The sequence below is a fragment of the Tachyglossus aculeatus genome, chromosome 10 (genome assembly GCF_015852505.1).
Source record: "Tachyglossus aculeatus isolate mTacAcu1 chromosome 10, mTacAcu1.pri, whole genome shotgun sequence".
Classification (NCBI taxonomy): Eukaryota; Metazoa; Chordata; class Mammalia; order Monotremata; family Tachyglossidae; genus Tachyglossus; species Tachyglossus aculeatus.
In genome coordinates, this window is record NC_052075.1 from 46,549,880 (window position 1) to 46,569,083 (window position 19,204).

The window sequence follows — 19,204 nt, forward strand, 5'->3', positions numbered from 1 at the left end:
TCACAGGATTTGAAGCCTGATGAATATTTTGGTAGAAGGCCTGTGAAAGTGGCATGAATGTGAAGGTTAAGCATGATTAAACTGTTTTTAAGCTTTGCGAGATTAGGTTAGAAATGCCAATTACGTTTTCTATGCAGCATATTTTTTTCCAGTGGTAATATTTTTACACTTCATTCCCAGAAAAGTTATGTACTTTGGGAAATGAAAAAAAAAAATTAACAGCTGAAAATTGCAACCATAAAGCAAAGCTCTGTTTTAACTATTCATTAGAGGTTTTAGCAATTTTAAAGGTTATTTTAAATTTCCATTCCATCACTCATTAAATTTCAAGCTTATCATATGCAAGATAGTGCCTGCAATTTAAAAGTAATCCTGTGATGTAAAATTTAAGGCATGAATGAACTGTAGCCAATAGATAATTAAATATGGCAGGGAAACAGTTCTTTGTTTTCTCCTGTTGGTGCCCTCTTCCGTGGTACCGATGAAGGCGATTGAGTCTTTTGTTCCTCCCAACTGGGGATCAGGTTCTGCATCTTTGGGGGCTAAAGATGAGCCAACCATCTTCCAGGTGATGGATTGATGGTAGGTTTATTTTTAGCCTCAGGAATTTGTGGAAGGGAGCCAAATCCAGGGGCAGTCATTGAAGGTTGATGACAGTGAGTTCGAGACAAACCAAATGAAACACTTCTTCCCACTGTAAGTGCTAAGCATATGGCATTCATTACCATAGGACGTTATGCAGGCAGAAATATATCAATAGGCTCTAGAAGAGTGTGAATGCATTTATGGAGGAGAGGTGGGTTAAAAGAAGGAAATGAACATTAGAAGTCTTTACTAACCATGAAGTTGGAATTCAGGAACGCCTTCCATTATACTTTTCTTCCAAGAATCTTTTGGGGTCTGCATTGCTTCTTTTCTTATATTGAAAATGGCACCTGTTGGAACGGTGCTATTTCTGTCAGGCCTCTGATTTCCTTAGAGCTATCAGTAGCTGGGTCGAAAGTTTTGGAACTTTAGTGAAGAGTTGCTCATTTTAGACTGAACAACCACCTCCTTTTTGTCTTCATGAAGTACCAACTCCTCCTGAGCACCTTTTCACACTTTTGAACTTCTCTCTCCACCATGGTCTTCTTCAGCCATTTTTTATGCATTTATCTTTTTTCTTTAAAATCGATGCAAGGCTTTTTAAACCCCAAACCTTAGCTGGTGGTGGAGAGACCATAATTACTTGGTCTGAGCTGGACTTCCAGCCTTGCTCAAGTATTGGCCTGTCTACCCATCTCTTCCAAGCCCCTGAACCCATTTTCTCCTCCCACAACAACACGGTCCTCTTTACACCCCCTCACCAAAATGATAAGTTGGTCCCTATACCAAAGTACTGTTACTGGGATGCCCAGCTCCTTGTTAAGGAATGCCATTTGTAAAATCTCATGTTCAAAATAAATAACCAAAATGAAAATTAACAGTGAATACATCTGGCCAAGACCTGGAATGAATCCCCAAAGAAGCAGCGTGCCTCAGTGGAAAGAGCACGGCCTTTGGAGTCAGAGGTCATGGGTTTGAATCCTGACTCTGCCACATGTCTGCTGTGTGACCTTGGGCAAGTCACTTAACTTCTCTGAGCCTCAGTTACCTCATCTGTAAAATGGGGATTAAGACTGTGAGCCCCACGTGGGACAACTTGATCACCTTGTATCCCTCCCAGTGCTTAGAACAGTGCTTTGCACATAGTGAGCACTTAACAAATGCCATCATTCATTCAATCACATTTATTGAGCCCTTACTGAGTGCAGAGCACTGTACTAAGCGCTTGGGAAATACAAGTTGGCAACATATAGAGATGGTCCCTACCCAACAGTGGGCTCACAGGCTAGAAGCCAGTCTCACATTCCAAAGTCCATCATTATTATTATTATTATCCCCAGAAACAGGGGACATTTAGAATATGAGAAGGTGAAGGTTTCGAAGACAAAGCTCAAAGATTAGATATCATGAGCTCTTGAGGTCCTCCTAGTTCTGTGAGTCTACGATTTATGGGCATTCTCCCCATTGGACTCCATTTAGCAATTTTCAGAGAAGAGAGAATCATCTTTAGTGTTATGTATGTGCCTCCCGAGTATGAAATTCTCTATTATCTGTTTGGGAGAGTACAACAGAAATAAGAATCCCTCTTGCTGCCCTCCAGGAATTTACAGTCGGAAGCCAGCATACTGTAGTGTGTCCATCATATTTATTGAGGGCTTACTGTGTTCAGAGTGTTTGGGAGAGTACAGTAGTACAATAAAGAGACACAGTCAGTGCCCTCTGCTTCTGGAGGGTGATGTGGCAGGCCATGCTGCCTTGCATGCCAGTTTCTGGCTGCAAATCTTTAGTAGGTGCCATTACTCTTGGGCACCCTGCCACCAGGACTGCCATCTCAGTAACCCTGCCCTTTTCTTTTGGTCCAGAGACCAACTGCAGTGACCTTGAGGAGGCACTGAACTGCAAGAATAGTAAAGGATCTAGAAAAGTTGTGGTGGCTCCCTAGAGCCATTTGTTCGTCTGTCAGGTTGGCACACACCCTACTCACTTCCTGCCTTCTCCAGTATTTCCCTATGGATTAGCCCCGCCACATAAAACCATGGCTGAGGCCCGATATAGAGCCATCACTACGGCTTCTCCTGAAAGAATCATCCATTCTAAACCCCAGTTTCAGTGATTTGAAACACTGCTGTAAACAGTGTGTGGGTGTTAGAGCATGAAAAAGCATTTTCTTTTAGGCTGAAAGTTGATGCAGGAGCTCTCTGTCAGAGAACAAAATGTATTATTTTCTATGCTTGGAAATAAATTGGTTTGACTTTTTTCAACGGAGGAAAAGTAAAGGTGAGTAGAGAATACAGTTTGAGAGCCTCTTTTTCAGTTACCTAAAACATAAAGTGAAATTTTCCAAGCAGTCATTTTTGCTGTGCCTGAACAATTTGAAGCAGGTTTTGAGGCTTCCAGCCAGGTAAGTAGGTATGCCTAAGGGATTTGAGTATATGCAGTCATTTGGTCAGATAATAATATTTATTTGGCAAAACCTTACACAAAAAGCGACGTAGCGATTTGAGAATTGTCTGTTTAATTTGATTAATTTAGCCTACCAGCTCAATCTAAAAGTTCACCCTGGGCCCTGGATGATCCAATGTGACCAGTTGATTAAATTAACTGCATAACTGTTGAATCATTCTTCTCTGGGTAGAATAGCCTCTATGCCTAGTGGAAGCTTATCACTATACTAGGCACTTCAGTGACATATTAAAGAAGAACATGATCCCCAGGGGAAACAGATCAGACACAAATTCCCAAACTGGTCACAGCATATTGTATGTAAAATTTGCTTGTGTTCCTGGATTTAGAGAGTAATTGTAGACTGTGAGCCGTTGGGTAGGGACCGTCTCTATATGTTGCCGATTTGTACTTCCCAAGTGCTTAGTACAGAGCCCTGCACATAGTAAGCACTCAATAAATACGATAGAATGAATGAATAGAATCACAGACCCAGAAGGAACCTCAAACTCATCTAGTCCAACCCCCTGCATCCAGGGAAAAGAATGACAGCCCTGGTATTGGGTGGTTTAGTCAGTTATTTTCTTAAAAGATTTCTAGGTATGGCTCAAATCTCATTTCACTGACTTTTAAGTCCTGGTATTTATGAAGTGTTTTCATGTACTAAACATTGGGCTAGGGTTTGGGAGCAGATACAGACCCTGGCCCTTAGGAGGCTCAATTTAATCACACAGTCTAGGAGGTGGGGAGAGCAGGTAATTTATTCTTATTTCATAGATGGGAAACAGAGTCTCAAAGACATTAAATGATTTTGGCCAAGGTTGCAGGCAACTAGCCCTTAATTGTCTGAGGGAAGGCAAAGTTGGGAGAGCGTGGATAAGTGAAATACACAGATAGTCCAAAATCCTCATTTTAGCAATAATTTGAACTGCCTCCCTCTCCTGGTCTTTCTCAAGGGCCAATCCCGGGACACAGACTGATTCCAGCATGAGTTTCCGACCTTCATTTCCCCTTTCCATCCTCTGGGGAAGGTCTTCTAGAGGAGCAAAAAAGTAGCCACTTAAGCAACTAGCCCTGAATTATCTGAGGGAGGGCAAAGTTGGGAGAGCGTGGATAAGTGAAATGCACAGATAGTCCAAAATCCTCATTTTAGCAATAATTTGAACTGCCTCCCTCTCCCAGTCTTTTTCAAGGGCCGATCCCAGGACACAGACCGATTCCAGCATGAGTTTCCAACCTTCATTTCCCCTTTTCACTCTCTGGGGAAGGTCTTCTAGAGCAACAAAAAAGTAGCCACTCTGTCCTTGAGCCAGTGTGGTTTTGCACATCCTAGCCATGCTTGCTGTTTCAGGGAAGGCAAGCAACCCACTTAAATTCCACTCTGTTCCATTGCATATCAGACTGCCTTGACAGGGATGGCCAGAGGCGAGGAAACAGATACTGGCTTTATTCACCTCCTCTTCTTGGACTCCCAAAAGGTCCAGAGCTCAAGTGCCTGAAAACTGTCAGCTCCACCCCTGTTATTGTCTCCTGGGAAGAGGCCCAAAGCTGCCTTTAAGCCCTGTGGGAAGTGCCTGCTTTGAATGTATTGTCCAGGTACTGTCACATAACCAGGCTTCAGTAGAAAAATTTACAGCGGTTTTTATCACCCTGGTAAGAAAGAAGTTCATCCTACTATCCAACCAACATCTCTCCTGCTTCAGGTTAATTGTTGTTATCTAATCCCCAGTGAATACAGAGCACCCTCCCCATTAAAACCCTTTTTAGACTCTTAAGAACTACCCTAACCATTATTTTTTTCAGGCTAAGCAATCCCTGTTTCTCTAATCTTTCCTCAAAGGGTTAAAGAATAAAACTACTTAAGTATTCTATATATAGACACTTTTAAAGCAACAACCCTCCAGGGATGCTTGGCACCTTTAAAGTTCCTCTTAAAGGTTGTTCCGAAGTTCCTTTTTTCCTCGGTATTATTTAAGTTAATGGAAAGAAAGATCAGATAATTTATTTTGCATTTATGTGTATATATCTTCCAGTGCCTGTCATACCACAAGACCTCCCTATTTTGGAGAAGGGGACAGAGTTGATTATCATTTTATCTCACAGGAAATATTTCATGAAATGCAAAGCATGGTAAGAATTCTGTATCTCTCCTGAGTGATATAATCTTAATTATCTGCTTATATCAATGACTACAATAGTTGTGCACCTAAGTTATCAGAGCATTTGGGTTCAAATAGCATCTAGTTGGTTTTTGGAGTTGGTGAGGGTGGAGGAAGAGAAGGGTAGAGGAGGTTTTTTTGTGAAGAAAAAGAATGCAATTATTAATTTCCAGTAATAAAATTTTTGGGAAAGGACAGGAAAATAGCTTCTCCAAATATAAGTATCTGCTATGGAGACATATGTTCAGAGAATCTACATTACAGGCAGGTAACCTGTGTTTTGTAGTTTTCTATGAAATCTCCCCTTCTAAATGTCTGCATTTCAGAATGTCCTTGATTTGTTGTTACCTATTTTAATAAGTACACCAGAACATTCAGCATGCCTTTTTGTGAGGTCTGTTTCAAATCAACCAGTCTATTTTGGACCCACCACTGGCATTGATCTTTTAGTTTTATTAAAGGTCAGTGGCAGACATCGTATGATACACAGGGGATTTTTCCTCCAACTCTCAGTTCTTGTCCTTATGAGGTGAGTGAGTTTGACCATATTGACTTTTTCAGCCAGCTCGAGTAGTTTTTGGTATATGTTCCGTAAGGTATGCACTTGGTCTCAGTGGGCACCTTAGTTTACAGTTCCATTGGTTGATCGAGTCATACACGCCAACTTGTACTTCCCAAGCACTTAGTACAGTGCTCTGCACACAGTAATCAATAAATATGATTGAATGAATGAATGCATACACTCGAGACTTTCTCTTGGCCTGCCTTAGGAGACATTAAATATGTGGCTGGCAGCATCTCTTATAGCTTGGTCCTCTCCATTCTTTCAGCAAACCCAAGTATTCTGTCACAGTTTCTTGGAACCTGCAGAGCACTGGGGCTTAGTTCCCACTCAGATGCTCCTCTAGGAGAGATCTAGGGTGCCTACATACGGGCCATCTTGACTGTCTTGGTATAAGCTAAGAAGCTCGGGGGAAAACCAGATCCTTGGTGTGAAAAGAAGAGCTCCGAATCAGCTGTGTTCTTGAGGACAAACTATTGGGCCTCCTTCCCTTCATGTAGGAGATATCCAACTCGGGGACCAGTCAGGTGGCAAGTAGGAAAGAAAGCCTCAAGACCAAGTCACCTCCGCTGTTCTCGACTGGAGACTGGTTGTCATGTAGCAGAAGCCCAGTAGACTAATTTGTTGCTTGTCTTCACTAGTCAAATTAGCCAGTTGGCGAACGAAAAAGCAGGATGTTGTGGCAGACAAGCTGAAAGAATGGCCAAATGTAGTGGGATCAGGGATAAAACTAGCTGTAGAATGGGTGAGGTCTATTAGGGTGTACCTGTAATCTCCTGTTGGTTTTTTAAGTATTTTCCATTGGCGGCATTTCCTCAATGAAAACACAGGGTTCACCGGAGAAAGCAACATGTAATTTCTTTTTTAGGCAGTTCTCTTCCAGGTTTGGGGGCACTTGGTCTATTTCTCCATCCAGACTCCGGGATCTTGTGCCTCTGAAAGCTGTAAGTTTTTCTAGACTGTACCTTTGGTTTCGGTGGAAAGTATTTCTCACCAGTTCCTCAGAATTGACGTTCGTTTCTCTTGTCAGATAGCAGAGCTTTCTTTTCAGTTCATCTGCTCCTGTGATGTTCCATCTGTTCCACTGATGATTTAGTTCTAGTAATGTATTCAATCTGCAGCAAAGAAAATATGATCCAATTTCTAATCTTGTTTACTAAAAAAATCCCTTGAAATTACTACAGGGCCTCGTTTTAGATTGTCCCCTCTCATTCCAGCTTCTCTTCTTTTACCCTACCCAGAAGTCTAAGTTCTTGACATTTACCATTTTCTCAACTCTTTGTCTTTGTTTCCTCTCAGTTTCACAGTGGCTTCTTCCCGCTGTACCTATGTTCTCTTTCACCTAAAGATGAGCTATAGAAGGTCACCTCTAGTTCATCAAAACAATCGGTTGTTTGCAGCTAAAATAAACGATCCTGAATTTCCCTCTTGCTCATTGCCAGCCTCTGGACACCTAGAGCCACAACAGTATAAAACTAGTGCTACCCCCATCTCTACCTAGCTCTAGCAGCTTGGTGGACAGCTGCCCTTGGCAGCTGGATTGGCCAAACCGAAATGGAGCTAGGAGAGGGAATGGGATCATTTAGTTCCTGGACATGGAGGGGACTGTCACTGTTGGACCTGTTCCTTCTCAGCTGCCTCTTTAGAACTCATCAGCTATTCCTCATCTAAGTCAGGTGACAGAAAAAGGGAACAAGGAACTGAGCTTATGATGGCCCGTCCTGATTGATCTTCCACTTCTCAGCTGGGTGAAAGCAGGGTGTTGGATCACAACTGACAGTTGGGGGAGATTAACGGTACAAATTTTTGATGATCCTTTGGACACTCATTCCTAACTGATTTAGACAGTTGCTGTTCTGTTGGGAAACAAAGCAAGGGTGGACAAGTATTCTTTCTGAGGGATTCCTCATGAGTACAGTCATGCTTTAAAGACTGCACATCAGTAATATACCTCCAGCCTCACTTATGACCTGCATGAAAGAACAGAGTACTACAGTCCTCTGAGGTTGTAATAATGGTGTTTACTGAGACATATTCAAGACCACATCTCCTCCAAGAGCCTTCCCTGATTAAGTCCTCTTTTCTCTGACTGCCTTTGCACTTGGATTTGTGATCTTTGGACACTTGGTATTCACCACACCCTCAGCCCCACAGCACTTATGTACATATAGGTAAATCATTTATTTATATTAATGCGCATCTCCCCCGCTAGACTCTAAACTAGTTGTGGATCAGGAATGTGTCTACCAGCCACGTTATATCGTACTTTCCCAAGCGCTTAGTACAGTGCTCAGCATGCAATAACTACCACTGAGTGATTGAGTAGGTGAAATGTTCATATTAAAGCCATGGGAAAGTACAACAGAAGCCTAAGGTGTATTCGTTGCCTACAAGGAGCTTACGCTCTAAGGAAGAGACAGATGTAAAAATACAAACAGTAGACTCAGAATAAATAATAAACTCTGCAGTTTATTATACATATGTATACTTGTACATAAGTGCTGAATAAGGGTATAAATAAAAAATAAATGAATACTTCACCTACTTCTGATTTAAAGGGACAAGGCAAACTGGTGAAGATCACCATCTCACTTTTTTATCAATCTCTTCCATTCCTCTCTTCGTCCCACTAATCTCCCCAAACACTTACAGGCTAGAAGTTTTTCCTGCCCTAATAATTCCTGATTCAGATGCAGTCTCATAATTTATCGTGACATTTCTAAGATACACTTTAAGTCCTCTGGTTATTTGAAAGAATACCCAATAATGAACCTCATCAGTTAATTGTTTTTCAGTGAACTGGACTTTTGACGTTTGGGAGTTCTGTGTAATTCTGCACATCGCTGTTTGATATGAAGTTTAATATCCCCATTCTCCTCCTTAACAATTAATTGTATCGAGTATTTAAAGTGTGTGCAGCACTGTACTAAGTGCTTGGGAGAGTTCATGAGGAACTTACAGTCTAGAGACTGCATTTGATAATTAATCATTGAGGCTCTTTGGAGCCTCATAGTATCAGAAATGAAAGAAGTTGAGAAGTAATGAATCCAAATTCCCCAGTTCCTCAGTTTACTCCCCGATTGTTTTAGAGAGGATTTTTCATTATACTGTTGTGCCTTTTTGCAGTCCAATAAAGAATCCCCTGATGGTCTGAAAGAGTTAATGGTCCTCCCAAAATACTGCACCTTCAACTACTGGGGAGTACACTCAAGCACCAGAGAAGTCAGGTGCATTGTTTCTATTATGTCCTCTGAAGTATGCTATTTCTAATTCTAGAGCTTCTTTTATAAATCTTTTCACTCTCAATTTCAGGGGAAATTCATCGTGACATTTAAATATAGCAACCATAATTATGGTCTAAACCGAGACACAGTAGAAGGAATAGCAAGAGATGGCCTCGCAAGCTGTATTCATATGGAAATTGAGGTAGGTAATTTTCACTTTTGAACCATGAAAACGTCGTGGTCAGAAGATTATCAGGAAGTTCACCTCTTAAGAGCCAGAAATCCCAGCGTATTTTATACTACAGGTCCCCCCCCCCCCCCCCAAATCAAATAACTCCTGTGTCCTTTTTTTTTTAATTTTATTTTTTGGCTGTCAGCTTGTGGCACTAAAATATTAGTCTTTTCAGCTATACAGTTTCAAGTAAAAGCATATCTGTCGTCTGCTGGTTCTTGAGAGCCCCTAATAAAAGCCATTATTAAGGAGCTTAATAATGGGCTTGGTTCTCCCTTCACAAATCCAGGTCACACGAGGGAAAAGTGAGGAAAACCTCCATCCATTTTGCTCCCATAGTATTGCAGCTGAAAAGTCATTAGGCCTGAAATTACACTCTCTTCTGTGCAAACGCAGTCAGTGGTAGAGAGCCCTGGCCTCCTTCAAAGTTAAAATCTGCATGCATCAGTGCTGAGAAACCAGTGAGGGTCCCCTGGACATTACCCTGTTGTCTGTGGGCTGATCAATTCTGTCCCTGCCCCTGTATGTATGTATATATACCTGTATATATTACCTGTATATTACCTGTATATATGTATCTATGTTTGTACATATTTTTTACTCTATTTATTTATTTATTTTATTTGTACATAGCTATTCTATTTTATTTTGTTAGTATGTTTGGTTTTGTTTTCTGTCTCCCCCTTTTAGACTGTGAGCCCACTGTTGGGTAGGGACTGTCTCTATATGTTGCCAATTTGTACTTCCCAAGTGCTTAGTACAGTGCTCTGCATATAGTAAGCGCTCAATAAATACGATTGATGATGATGATGATGATGCCCCCGATTGTGCTATATGTGTCCCTGGTGGAACTTCTGCAAAGCAGCGTGGCTCAGTGGAAAGAGCACGGGCTTGAGAGTCAGAGTCATGGGTTCGAATCCCGGCTCCACCACATGTCTGCTGTGTGACCTTGGGCAAGTCACTTAACTTCTCTGAGCCTCAGTAATCTCATCTGTAAAATGGGGATTAAGACAGTGAGCCCCACGTGGAACAACTTGATCACCTTGTATCCCCCCCCAGTGCTTAGAACAGTGCTCTGCACATAGTAAGCACTTAACAAATGCTATTATTATTATTATTATTATTATTATTATTATCATTATTATTATTATTATTAAAGCAACTTTATGTTGGAGCAGACGGAGTGATGCAGCATGGCCTAGTTTCCAGAGCACGGGCTTGGGAGTCAAAGGCCTGGGTTCTAATCTGGGCTGAGGGTGCAGTGAATACCAAGTGTCCAAAGATCACAAATCCAAGTGCAAAGGCAATCAGAGAAAAGAGGACTTAATCAGGGAAGGCTCTTGGAGGAGATGTGGTCTTGAATATGTCTCAGTAAATACCATTATTACAAGGTCACGATAAATTATGAGACGGCAGGTGAATCAGGAATTATTAGGGCAGGAAAAACTTCTAGACTGTAAGTGTTTGGGGAGATTAATGGGATGAAAAGAGGAATGGAAGAGATTGATAAAAAAGTGAGATGGTGATCTTCACCAATAGCTTGCGAGGCCATCTCTTGCTATTCCTTCTACTGTGTCTCGGTTTAGACCATAATTATGGTTGCTATATTTAAATGTCATGATGAATTTCCCCTGAAATTGAGAGTGAAAAGATTTCTAAAAGAAGCTCTAGAATTCGAAATAGCATACTTCAGCATTAGCATACATTACCTTGGGCAAGTCACTTAACTTCTCTGGGCTTCAGTTTCCTCATCTGTGAAGTGGGGATGATTTGCCTGTTGACCCTCTTACATAGACTGTGAGCTCCACTTGGGATAGGGACTGTATCTGACTCGATTATCTTGTATCTATCCCAGTTCTTAGTACTTTGTAAATGCTTTAGAAAAGCCACTGTTAATATCATGATTATTATTATCACTGGGAGAGGAGATATTCTTCATATACCATCTGGTTGCAGAGGAATAGTTCTGTGTTCCTCTGCATCTTTACTTCTGCTTAGGCCCTTCAAAGTCCAGGGAAATAGGACACAATATATTTGAGTTGTTTGGGTTTTTTTAACAGTGATTTTGGAACAAAATTATTTTTATGGGAAAAATAATAACGATAATTATGGTATTTATTAAGTACCCTTTGTCAAGCACTGTTCTAAGCATTGGTGTAGATACAAGTTATTCAGGGCAGACACAGTCCCTGTCCCACATTGAGCTCACAGTCAGTGTAGAAGGGAGAACAGGCATTTAATCTCCATTTTACAGGTGAGGAAATTGAGCCCCAGAGAAGTGAAGTGGCTTTCCCAGAGTCACATAGCAGGCAAATGGTGGAACTGAAGTTTGAACCCAGGTCCTCTGACTCCTGGACACGTGCTCTTTCCAGTAGGCCGTGCTGCTTCTCAGTTTTGACAAATGTTTAAGCATTTTTTAGGATGTTTAAAAACAATTGTTTTGCCTGAACTTTGGTGTTCTTTCGTTGCTTGGCATGTTAGATGGGATAATTTCTGTGTAGTAGGTCCGAAAATTGCTCTTAGAAATCATCAGTAATCACCAATAATCAATTAGTGGTATTTATTGAATGCTTACTGGGTGCAGTGGACTGTCCTACGTGCTTGGCCCTGTACTAAGCACTTGGAACTTGTAATAGTAATAGATTACTAGACTACTACATTACTAGACAGCGTGGCTTAGTGGAAATAAGTGACCTGGGTTCTGGTTCTGCCACTTGCCTGTCCTGTGACCTTGGGCAAGTCACATAGCTTCTCTGGGTCTCTATTTCTTCATTTGTAAATTGGGGATAAAATATGTTTCCCTCCCTCTTAGTCTCTGAGCTCTGTGTGGGTCAGGGACTGGGTTCAATCTGATATGTCCTACCTCTCAGCACGGTGCTTGTAGGAAACGCTTAATACAGACCATCATTATTATTACTAAAATGAAATAGCATCTTTTGGTAAGTCAGAAAACACTGCTATTATGATGTCATCAGGTGATGTGTCAAATACACTAGTGGTCTGAATTTTAGTTTTCTCTCTAATTCCAAAGGGCGTGAGAAGTTTGAAAAATTCCTACTTTGAACCTCGATATGTCCTACTGGTTCCACTAAACAAAGAGAAATACGAGGGCTATTTGCGGAGGAAAGGGGTGTTTAGCCGAGCAGAAGTTGAATTTGCTGTCTCCAGGGTGGATTATTATGTTAAGATAAATCAGGATTTTCCAGGCTACTTTGATGCAATAATAAATGCAGGTGAGTTCATTTCTGCATGTCTCAGCTGTGCTATTTCAAATATGAATCCAGGGTGTGAAAAATGTGTTTGGTTGAAATAAAATTCCTAGGCAATTCCAGTTCATCCTCATAACTTTGGATGCTAGAGCCCTGCACGGGATGAAATCCTGGAATTGGAGTTGAGGCTCAGGCTTATGGCTGTAACAGGCCTGAACCACCAGCTCTGTCCAGAAAAGAAATCAGCATACCCTCTGCAACTGACAGAGTCACTTCAGGAAAGAATTAAATTCTCAGACTCCCAAAATAAAGCGACCAGAAGCATCCCAAATTTCACTAAAGAAATCTGGGCCTCTCTTCTTCCCTCTCAAAATAAAAGTTAGGATCAAAGCGGTAGAGAAGCCCTTAAGTAAAGTCTTACCAGGAGCCTATTTTTTTTAAACAGAATATATACTTAATTTTTAAAAGTTCAGCAATTTATTGCTATGCAAGTTCTTTGTTCTGCAGTCTGTGAGTTGATTGATGACTGACTAAATTTAAGTAACCCCAATTTTAGCTTACAAATTCTTCCAAAGTAGAGATGCCCTCTCACAAAGGAAAACAATCTGCTTTTTATAATTCTTTCAATAGAAACATGCAAAGGGTTATTTTATAGTGCACAGCAACAATTTATTATTTTCCATATGAAAGAAAGAATAACATTTACATTTCTTCATAATTCCCGGATCTAAGTATAAAACTAAATATTTCATCTTAAGGTGTTCATCATTTTCATATGAAAATGTTATGATTGATCACCTCTCCCACTTCTCTATATGCATCTCATTTGGACTCCAAATGAAACAATCCAACTAAAATAAGTCTGCGTCATATTTTCCCGGATTATTTTCTCACAGTTTGACAGGGGCTGTAAAGGTGACATTTTTGAATAGCTATGCCGTTTCAGCAACTGGATTGCATTGTGTTATGGGAATGGAATTTCAGTCACTCTCAGAATCAGGTTGTCGAAGTCAGTTCCGTGGCTTAGTGGAAAGAGCCCGGGCTTGGGAGTCAGAGGTCGTGGGTTCTGATCCCGGCTCTGCCACTTGTCAGCTGTGTGACTTTGGGCAAATCACTGAACTTCTCTGTGCCTCAGTTCGCTCATCTGTAAAATGGGGATTAAGACTGTGAGCCCTCCGTGGGACAACCTCATCACCTTGTAACCTCCCCAGTGCTTAGAACAGTGCTTTGCACAAAGTAAGCGCTTAACAAATGCCACCCTTCTTTTAAAATCACCTCTGCTAATTAGTACCTTCACCAGAGGTTGGGCAAGGGAAAAGATAGAAACTGAAACTCAAATTTATTGAGTACTGTTAGACGTTAGGAGCTCTGATAAGTTGTCATTGGGCTTAAAGTAAGATTTACAATTATCTACAAATAAAGTGTACTTATCCAGGTTGTCCCTCTTTATAATGGATCATTGCTAGATGTACAGTATTTTGATATGTCTCATGTCCCTCTCCTTTACTTGAAGATGATCTGGATGAAGCATACCAGAAGTTGAGCCAGCTCATCAGAGAATATCTTGGTTTGGCCGAGAATGACAAGGATTTGATTCTAAATGAAGACAAAGCAACTACAATTACAGGTACCGTATGAGGTTTCTCCAACTGTGATTATATTATTTTAGCTTTTTATGGCATTTGTTAAACACTACTATGTGATATTTAGAAGCTAGCATTGATTTGTTTTTTAACACCCAGGAAAGAAATCAAAATAGTGACTTTTAATTCGTAGAACAGACAGTCAGTCGTATTTATTGAGTGCTTACATGTTCAGAGCACTGTACTAAGCACTCGGGAGAGTACAATATAACAGAGTTGGGAGACAAAATGCCTGCTCACACAATCCTGGGGTGAAATTAATCTCTGTGGTGGTGGGTCCCAAAGATTTCCCTATTATGCAGTCACCGGGGTGCCTCATGTCTGCCCACATTTTTCACCAGTATATAAACTACTGATGGTGATTCATGTTGAGGAGCTGACGCTGTGCTTATCCACTTCTTAACTGCTAACTTGATTATATTGTACTGTCCCAAGTCCTTAGTACAATGTTCAGCACAAAGTGTGTAATAAATACTTTTGAGTGAGTCCCAGTTCTCAGGACATTCAAAAACAGACTTTTTTTGTGCTGGAGTGGGAGGGAGGCATCAGATTCCTGCAGTTCCAGAAGCCCAGGACTGTGAACGAAGTTAGGAAGCGACTGTGGAGGGCCAAAATGGAAGGAAAGGGGAGTGGGAAGGTAAGGAAGCTATAGGCCTTCAGAATGAGAAAGATGACTGGTGGAAATTAAAAAAATATATTAAAGGAGAATGGGGATGAGAAAAAAATGAGAGAGAAACGTACCCAGAAAGAGGATGTTGGAGGAAAGGAAAAAGGCACAAGATATGGGCTGAAGGAAATACCTACAGCAGGATACAAAGCAAAAGGATAAGATGCAAGAAAAACTTGAAAGAGAAAAGAAAAAAGTAAGTAAGCCATATGAGATTGTATTAGGATTTTAAAAAGTACATGGATGAGTAAAGAAGTGTAGATGGGTGGGGGTAAAGTGGATTGGAAAAAGGTAGGAAGAAGTTGCAGAGGATGGTGAATAGGTATAAAGATAGGTTATTGGGAAAGAGTAGGGAAGAGGGTTTTAACCTGAATTTTAGAATTTTTCTTTAATCCCTACGGTATATCAGTACCTCAAAGCCTTTTGAGTTCCAGTGGCCCACTCTGGTGAAAATAAGCCTGAAAATAGTGTGGGGCAGGCAACTGTTAGGGCTGGAAGGTCATCTTACCACTTTTATTAACACCTCTACTTGCTATTGAGGGCCGCTCACCAACTCTGGGCCAAAACACTCAAGAGCAGGATGCGTGGGAGGAAAGGGGTTGGGTTTAAGAGGCAGGAAAGGGCTGAAGTGATTCCATTGGTCACATTTTGTCCTCACCTGTCATAATGGGACTTTTCCTCCAAATTGTTTCCTAGACTATCCATATCTGAAGCTTTTATGAAAAATAGTTAATAACTTTTAAAGCATCAACCAAAGATGAGAAATATGATCCCGGGGGTTGGTGGGGGGGAGAGAGAGAGAGAGAGAGTTTGTGTACACAGATATTCATTCAGTCATTCTCTCCTTTTCCCTCCCTCTCTTTCTCTTTTTCCTCTAGTCCTCCCATTTCTCTCTCTCAGTCTCTCTAGGCCAGTAGCAGATTATCCCATAAATATAAGCCTTTATTTTCCATGATTTCAAAGTTGAATTTACAAAGGCAAAAAGAGGAATAAAAAAATCACTGCAGAATTGATTTATTTAAAATTAAGTGGTGAAATGTTGCTGGCTTGAAATTTCCTTCAGAGATCACCGAGGAAATCTCCCTCACCCGTTTCATTGGCATTTGGACAAAACATGTAAAAAATCATCTTAGCTTCTTAGATAACTTCATATTTAATTGATTAACAGAGTAAACTGAAGAGATATCACACAGTGTGAGGATGAGGAAGGCACTATGTCTTCTCTTGGACTCTAAGTTGGTTTTTTTTATTTGTATTCCATTTGGCTGAGAAAATGAAAAAGCGGGCTCTAATCTCCCTTCAAATCTTGCCAGACTTGAATGGACAACAAGCCTTCAGGTGCAGCATCCTCATACCTGCAAGGAATTGTCTGTCCCTTCTTTAAAGTGAAAGTATATCTGTCCCGGAGGAAAAAGATAAAGCCAACTGGAGGTCCCAACAATGCCCAACCATGTCCTAAATCATCTCCTCTCCTGCCCTTCACATCAGCTGGGTTCCATTTAACTCTTGTAAAATCATTTTGCAGCAGAAATACTTTTACAAAAGTGTTTTTCTTGCTATCTTTAGGTTCACAGGTCAAGGAAACCACAATGGTTTGTGTTTACCTAGACTTTTATAGAAAAAGAGTTCTAAAGATATCAAAGGATTTTACAGACCTTCTCTGTGGGCAGTTTCCACTTTACATATATGCTTTCGTGGAAGCTTTCCAGTCACCGAGGGTAAAGACCTGAATACCAGTCCTGTTTTCTAGTCTGCCATCCAATGCTGTCTGCAAGGCTGTCAATTTGGTTTCTACCTCTTACATTCTGAAAGGAAATTTTGTATTCTATTAATTCTCTAGAGGTAGGAGTTGATCCTGAGTATCTTTTAAGTGTCTTTGCACAAAAGGAGGCAATCCTTCTTCCCTCCCTCTTTCCCTCTGCAGTGGTAATGTCTTTAAGTGGCAGTGCCTATGCATTTCCTGGGTCATGCAGCCTCGCTGCAGTAGGATAAGTGCTTCTTTACACCACTGTTCATCCTCCCTACATTTTTAAAAGCCTCATAATTGTTTCCTTCTGATATGTCAGTGGTTCCAGAGAACTTGTGAGTAGCCATTATTGATGTATCGTCAGTAAAAAATAGGTCCGTGCAGTCTCCATAATCCTCAATTCTGGAATATTATTTCCCCTGTACATTCATGAACGGGGCAATGTTGTGAGTCCTGAAAAGTGACAGTGGCAGATGACCATGTCCACAGGCCACAAGGCAAAGTAAAAGTATTAATTGTGCCTGTCACACTTCACCTTGGGCATCGACCTTGGTGTGATTAGCTAAATCCCCCCTTTTCCTAAATTGTTGAAAATAGCACAGTGTTAAGCCCACTGTGCTTTCTGATGCTCAGACCAATAATGGGGCTGAAGACAGAGAAACCTCCGATAATGTATTGTTGATTTTACCCCAGGTTGGCTTAGAAAACTACATTCCTCATTTTGGGATTTTAGCATTGAGTGATTGTTGGTCTGAAGTGGGGATCTGGCTTGATCTGGGATGCCGTGGAGCTAGAGCCCAGCTTGAGCTGGATGCAGGCCATAGATCCAAAGTCCAGATCTGACACCCCTCACCCACCCTTAAAGCCTCTCAGAGTTGGAGAATTGGGGGCCAGAAGTTGCTGCCAGACTAGAAACGAGCTTTGTTCTATGTATCTAGAGTAGTTGAAAGCCAAAGCTGATCGTGCTTTGCTGGTTTTGTTAACTCCTAGCCTATGGCAGTCCTCCTAGCCCACGTAGGTGTCCTGTAGTTCCAACAGCCATAAGATGCAGTGACTCCATATCCTCAAAAACTGGAAGCTTGGAGATCCCCCTCGAAATCCAAGACTCTGGGTTCTGGGGGAAGGTTCATGTACTTGAAAGTAAAAGTTCTTCCACTTAGGATTTCTAGGAGAAAAATTCCATGCCACTCTTGGGATGGATTTTTTGTGTATGTGATATGTAAGGATGTACATCCAATCACCCTCAAATCACTACACTATAATGTCCTGTTCCTGTCCATTTTCCCAAATGAGATATTTTTTTCCCCAGCATTTTATGGAGAAGAGAATCCCATTTCCCAAAGAGAGAAGATGGACAGGTTGTTTCATATCTACATATATTGGCAGCATGGAGAACTGTTTCTTGTAATTGTGGTTACGTTGCCTTATTTATTGTGACTTTGTTTTTAGCTAACAACAGGAAGACTCTGGCTGGGGTGCCACCATACCTAGTTCCATCCCCAAGGCGTTTGGCGAAACTGGAGGCAGGAGGCTCTACAACAGAGTTTCCTTTCAGGGTGCTGACCCATGCAAAGATACCAGAAAACAACTGCCTTGTTCCCCCACAGAACCACCAGCTGTCCCAGGAGGGAGAAACCCTCCAAGTAGAGTCCATTCCCAACAGTCTTCCACACCCAAAGCCTTCACCCCATCCTAGCCCAGCTTCACTCCACATCTCCCATCTGGCTCAAGATAAGGAAGCAGATGAAGAAGAACCCCCTCGCAACGAGCCACCACAGCCCCAAGCTGAAGTCCCACACCCAAAGCAGACATTGGGACAGGGAGCTCAGAAAACAGATCCCCCCTCTCCAACCAAGGCCCCTGTCCCAGTTCCTGCCAAGAAACCCCTAACTCGTAAATCTGCTCCCCCTGCAAACCAAAAACTGAAACCCAAAGAGAAAGCTCTGAAAAAAGCCTTTCCTCCCAAAGTAGGGAATGTAACATCCTCCCAACGGCCCAAGCCAGTCCCCAAAGAAGAAGCAAGTGAGACAAGGCTGCCTCTTATCGATCATTCGAACCCAGGCCCCCTTGAACACCCCATAGCAACTCCACTCCATGGGATTCAGGCACCTCAGGAGGCAGAAGTAAGTGAAGTCAAGCTTTCTCCCACCAATGCTGCTCTGTCTGACCCTCCACAAGAACTCACTACACTGCCACAAAAGGAGTCTGCCTTGTCTCTGGCCCAGAATCCTGTCCCCTCGCCACCCCAAGAGACGGGTCCCACTCCATCCCGGGAGCCGGCCCCCTCTCCACCCCAAGAGCCAGTCCCCACTCCATCCCAGGAGCCCATCCCTTCTCCACCACAAGTGCCAGTCCCCACCCCATCCAAGGAGCCTGCCCCCTTTCCACCCCAAGAGCTAGTCCCCACCCCATCCAAGAAGCCCACCCCCTCTCTACCCCAAGAGCCAGTCCCCACTTCATCCAAGGAGCCCGCCCCCTCTCCACCCCAAGAGCCAGTCCCCACTCCATCCCGGGAGCCCACCCCCTCTCAGCCCCAAGAGACAGTCCCCACTCCATCCCGGGAACCCGTTCCTTCTCCACCCCAAGTGCCAGTCCCCACCCCATCCAAGGAGCCTGCCCCTTCTCCACCCCAAGAGCCAGTCCCCACCCCATCCAAGGAACCCGCCCCCTCTCCACCCCAAGAGCCAGTCCCCACTCCATCCCGGGAGCCCGCCCCCTCTCAGCCCCAAGAGAC

At 42.2% G+C, this 19,204-nt stretch overlaps 1 protein-coding gene across 5 annotated transcripts in view; it reads left to right on the plus strand.

Moving 5' to 3' along the window:
* LRGUK (leucine rich repeats and guanylate kinase domain containing) overlaps window positions 1-19,204 on the plus strand; it is a 101,570-nt gene that overhangs the window by 44,330 nt on the left and 38,036 nt on the right. For 4 of the 5 annotated variants that reach the window (XM_038752204.1, XM_038752206.1, XM_038752207.1 and 1 more), the window contains 4 exons: window positions 5,061-5,157; window positions 9,061-9,174; window positions 12,236-12,437; window positions 13,927-14,040. In XM_038752204.1, the coding sequence (XP_038608132.1) occupies window positions 5,061-5,157; window positions 9,061-9,174; window positions 12,236-12,437; window positions 13,927-14,040 (527 nt within the window). Of the gene's footprint in view, window positions 1-5,060; window positions 5,158-9,060; window positions 9,175-12,235; window positions 12,438-13,926; window positions 14,041-17,919; window positions 18,594-19,204 lie in introns of all 5 variants that reach the window. The other variant, XM_038752205.1, reaches the window with a different exon arrangement.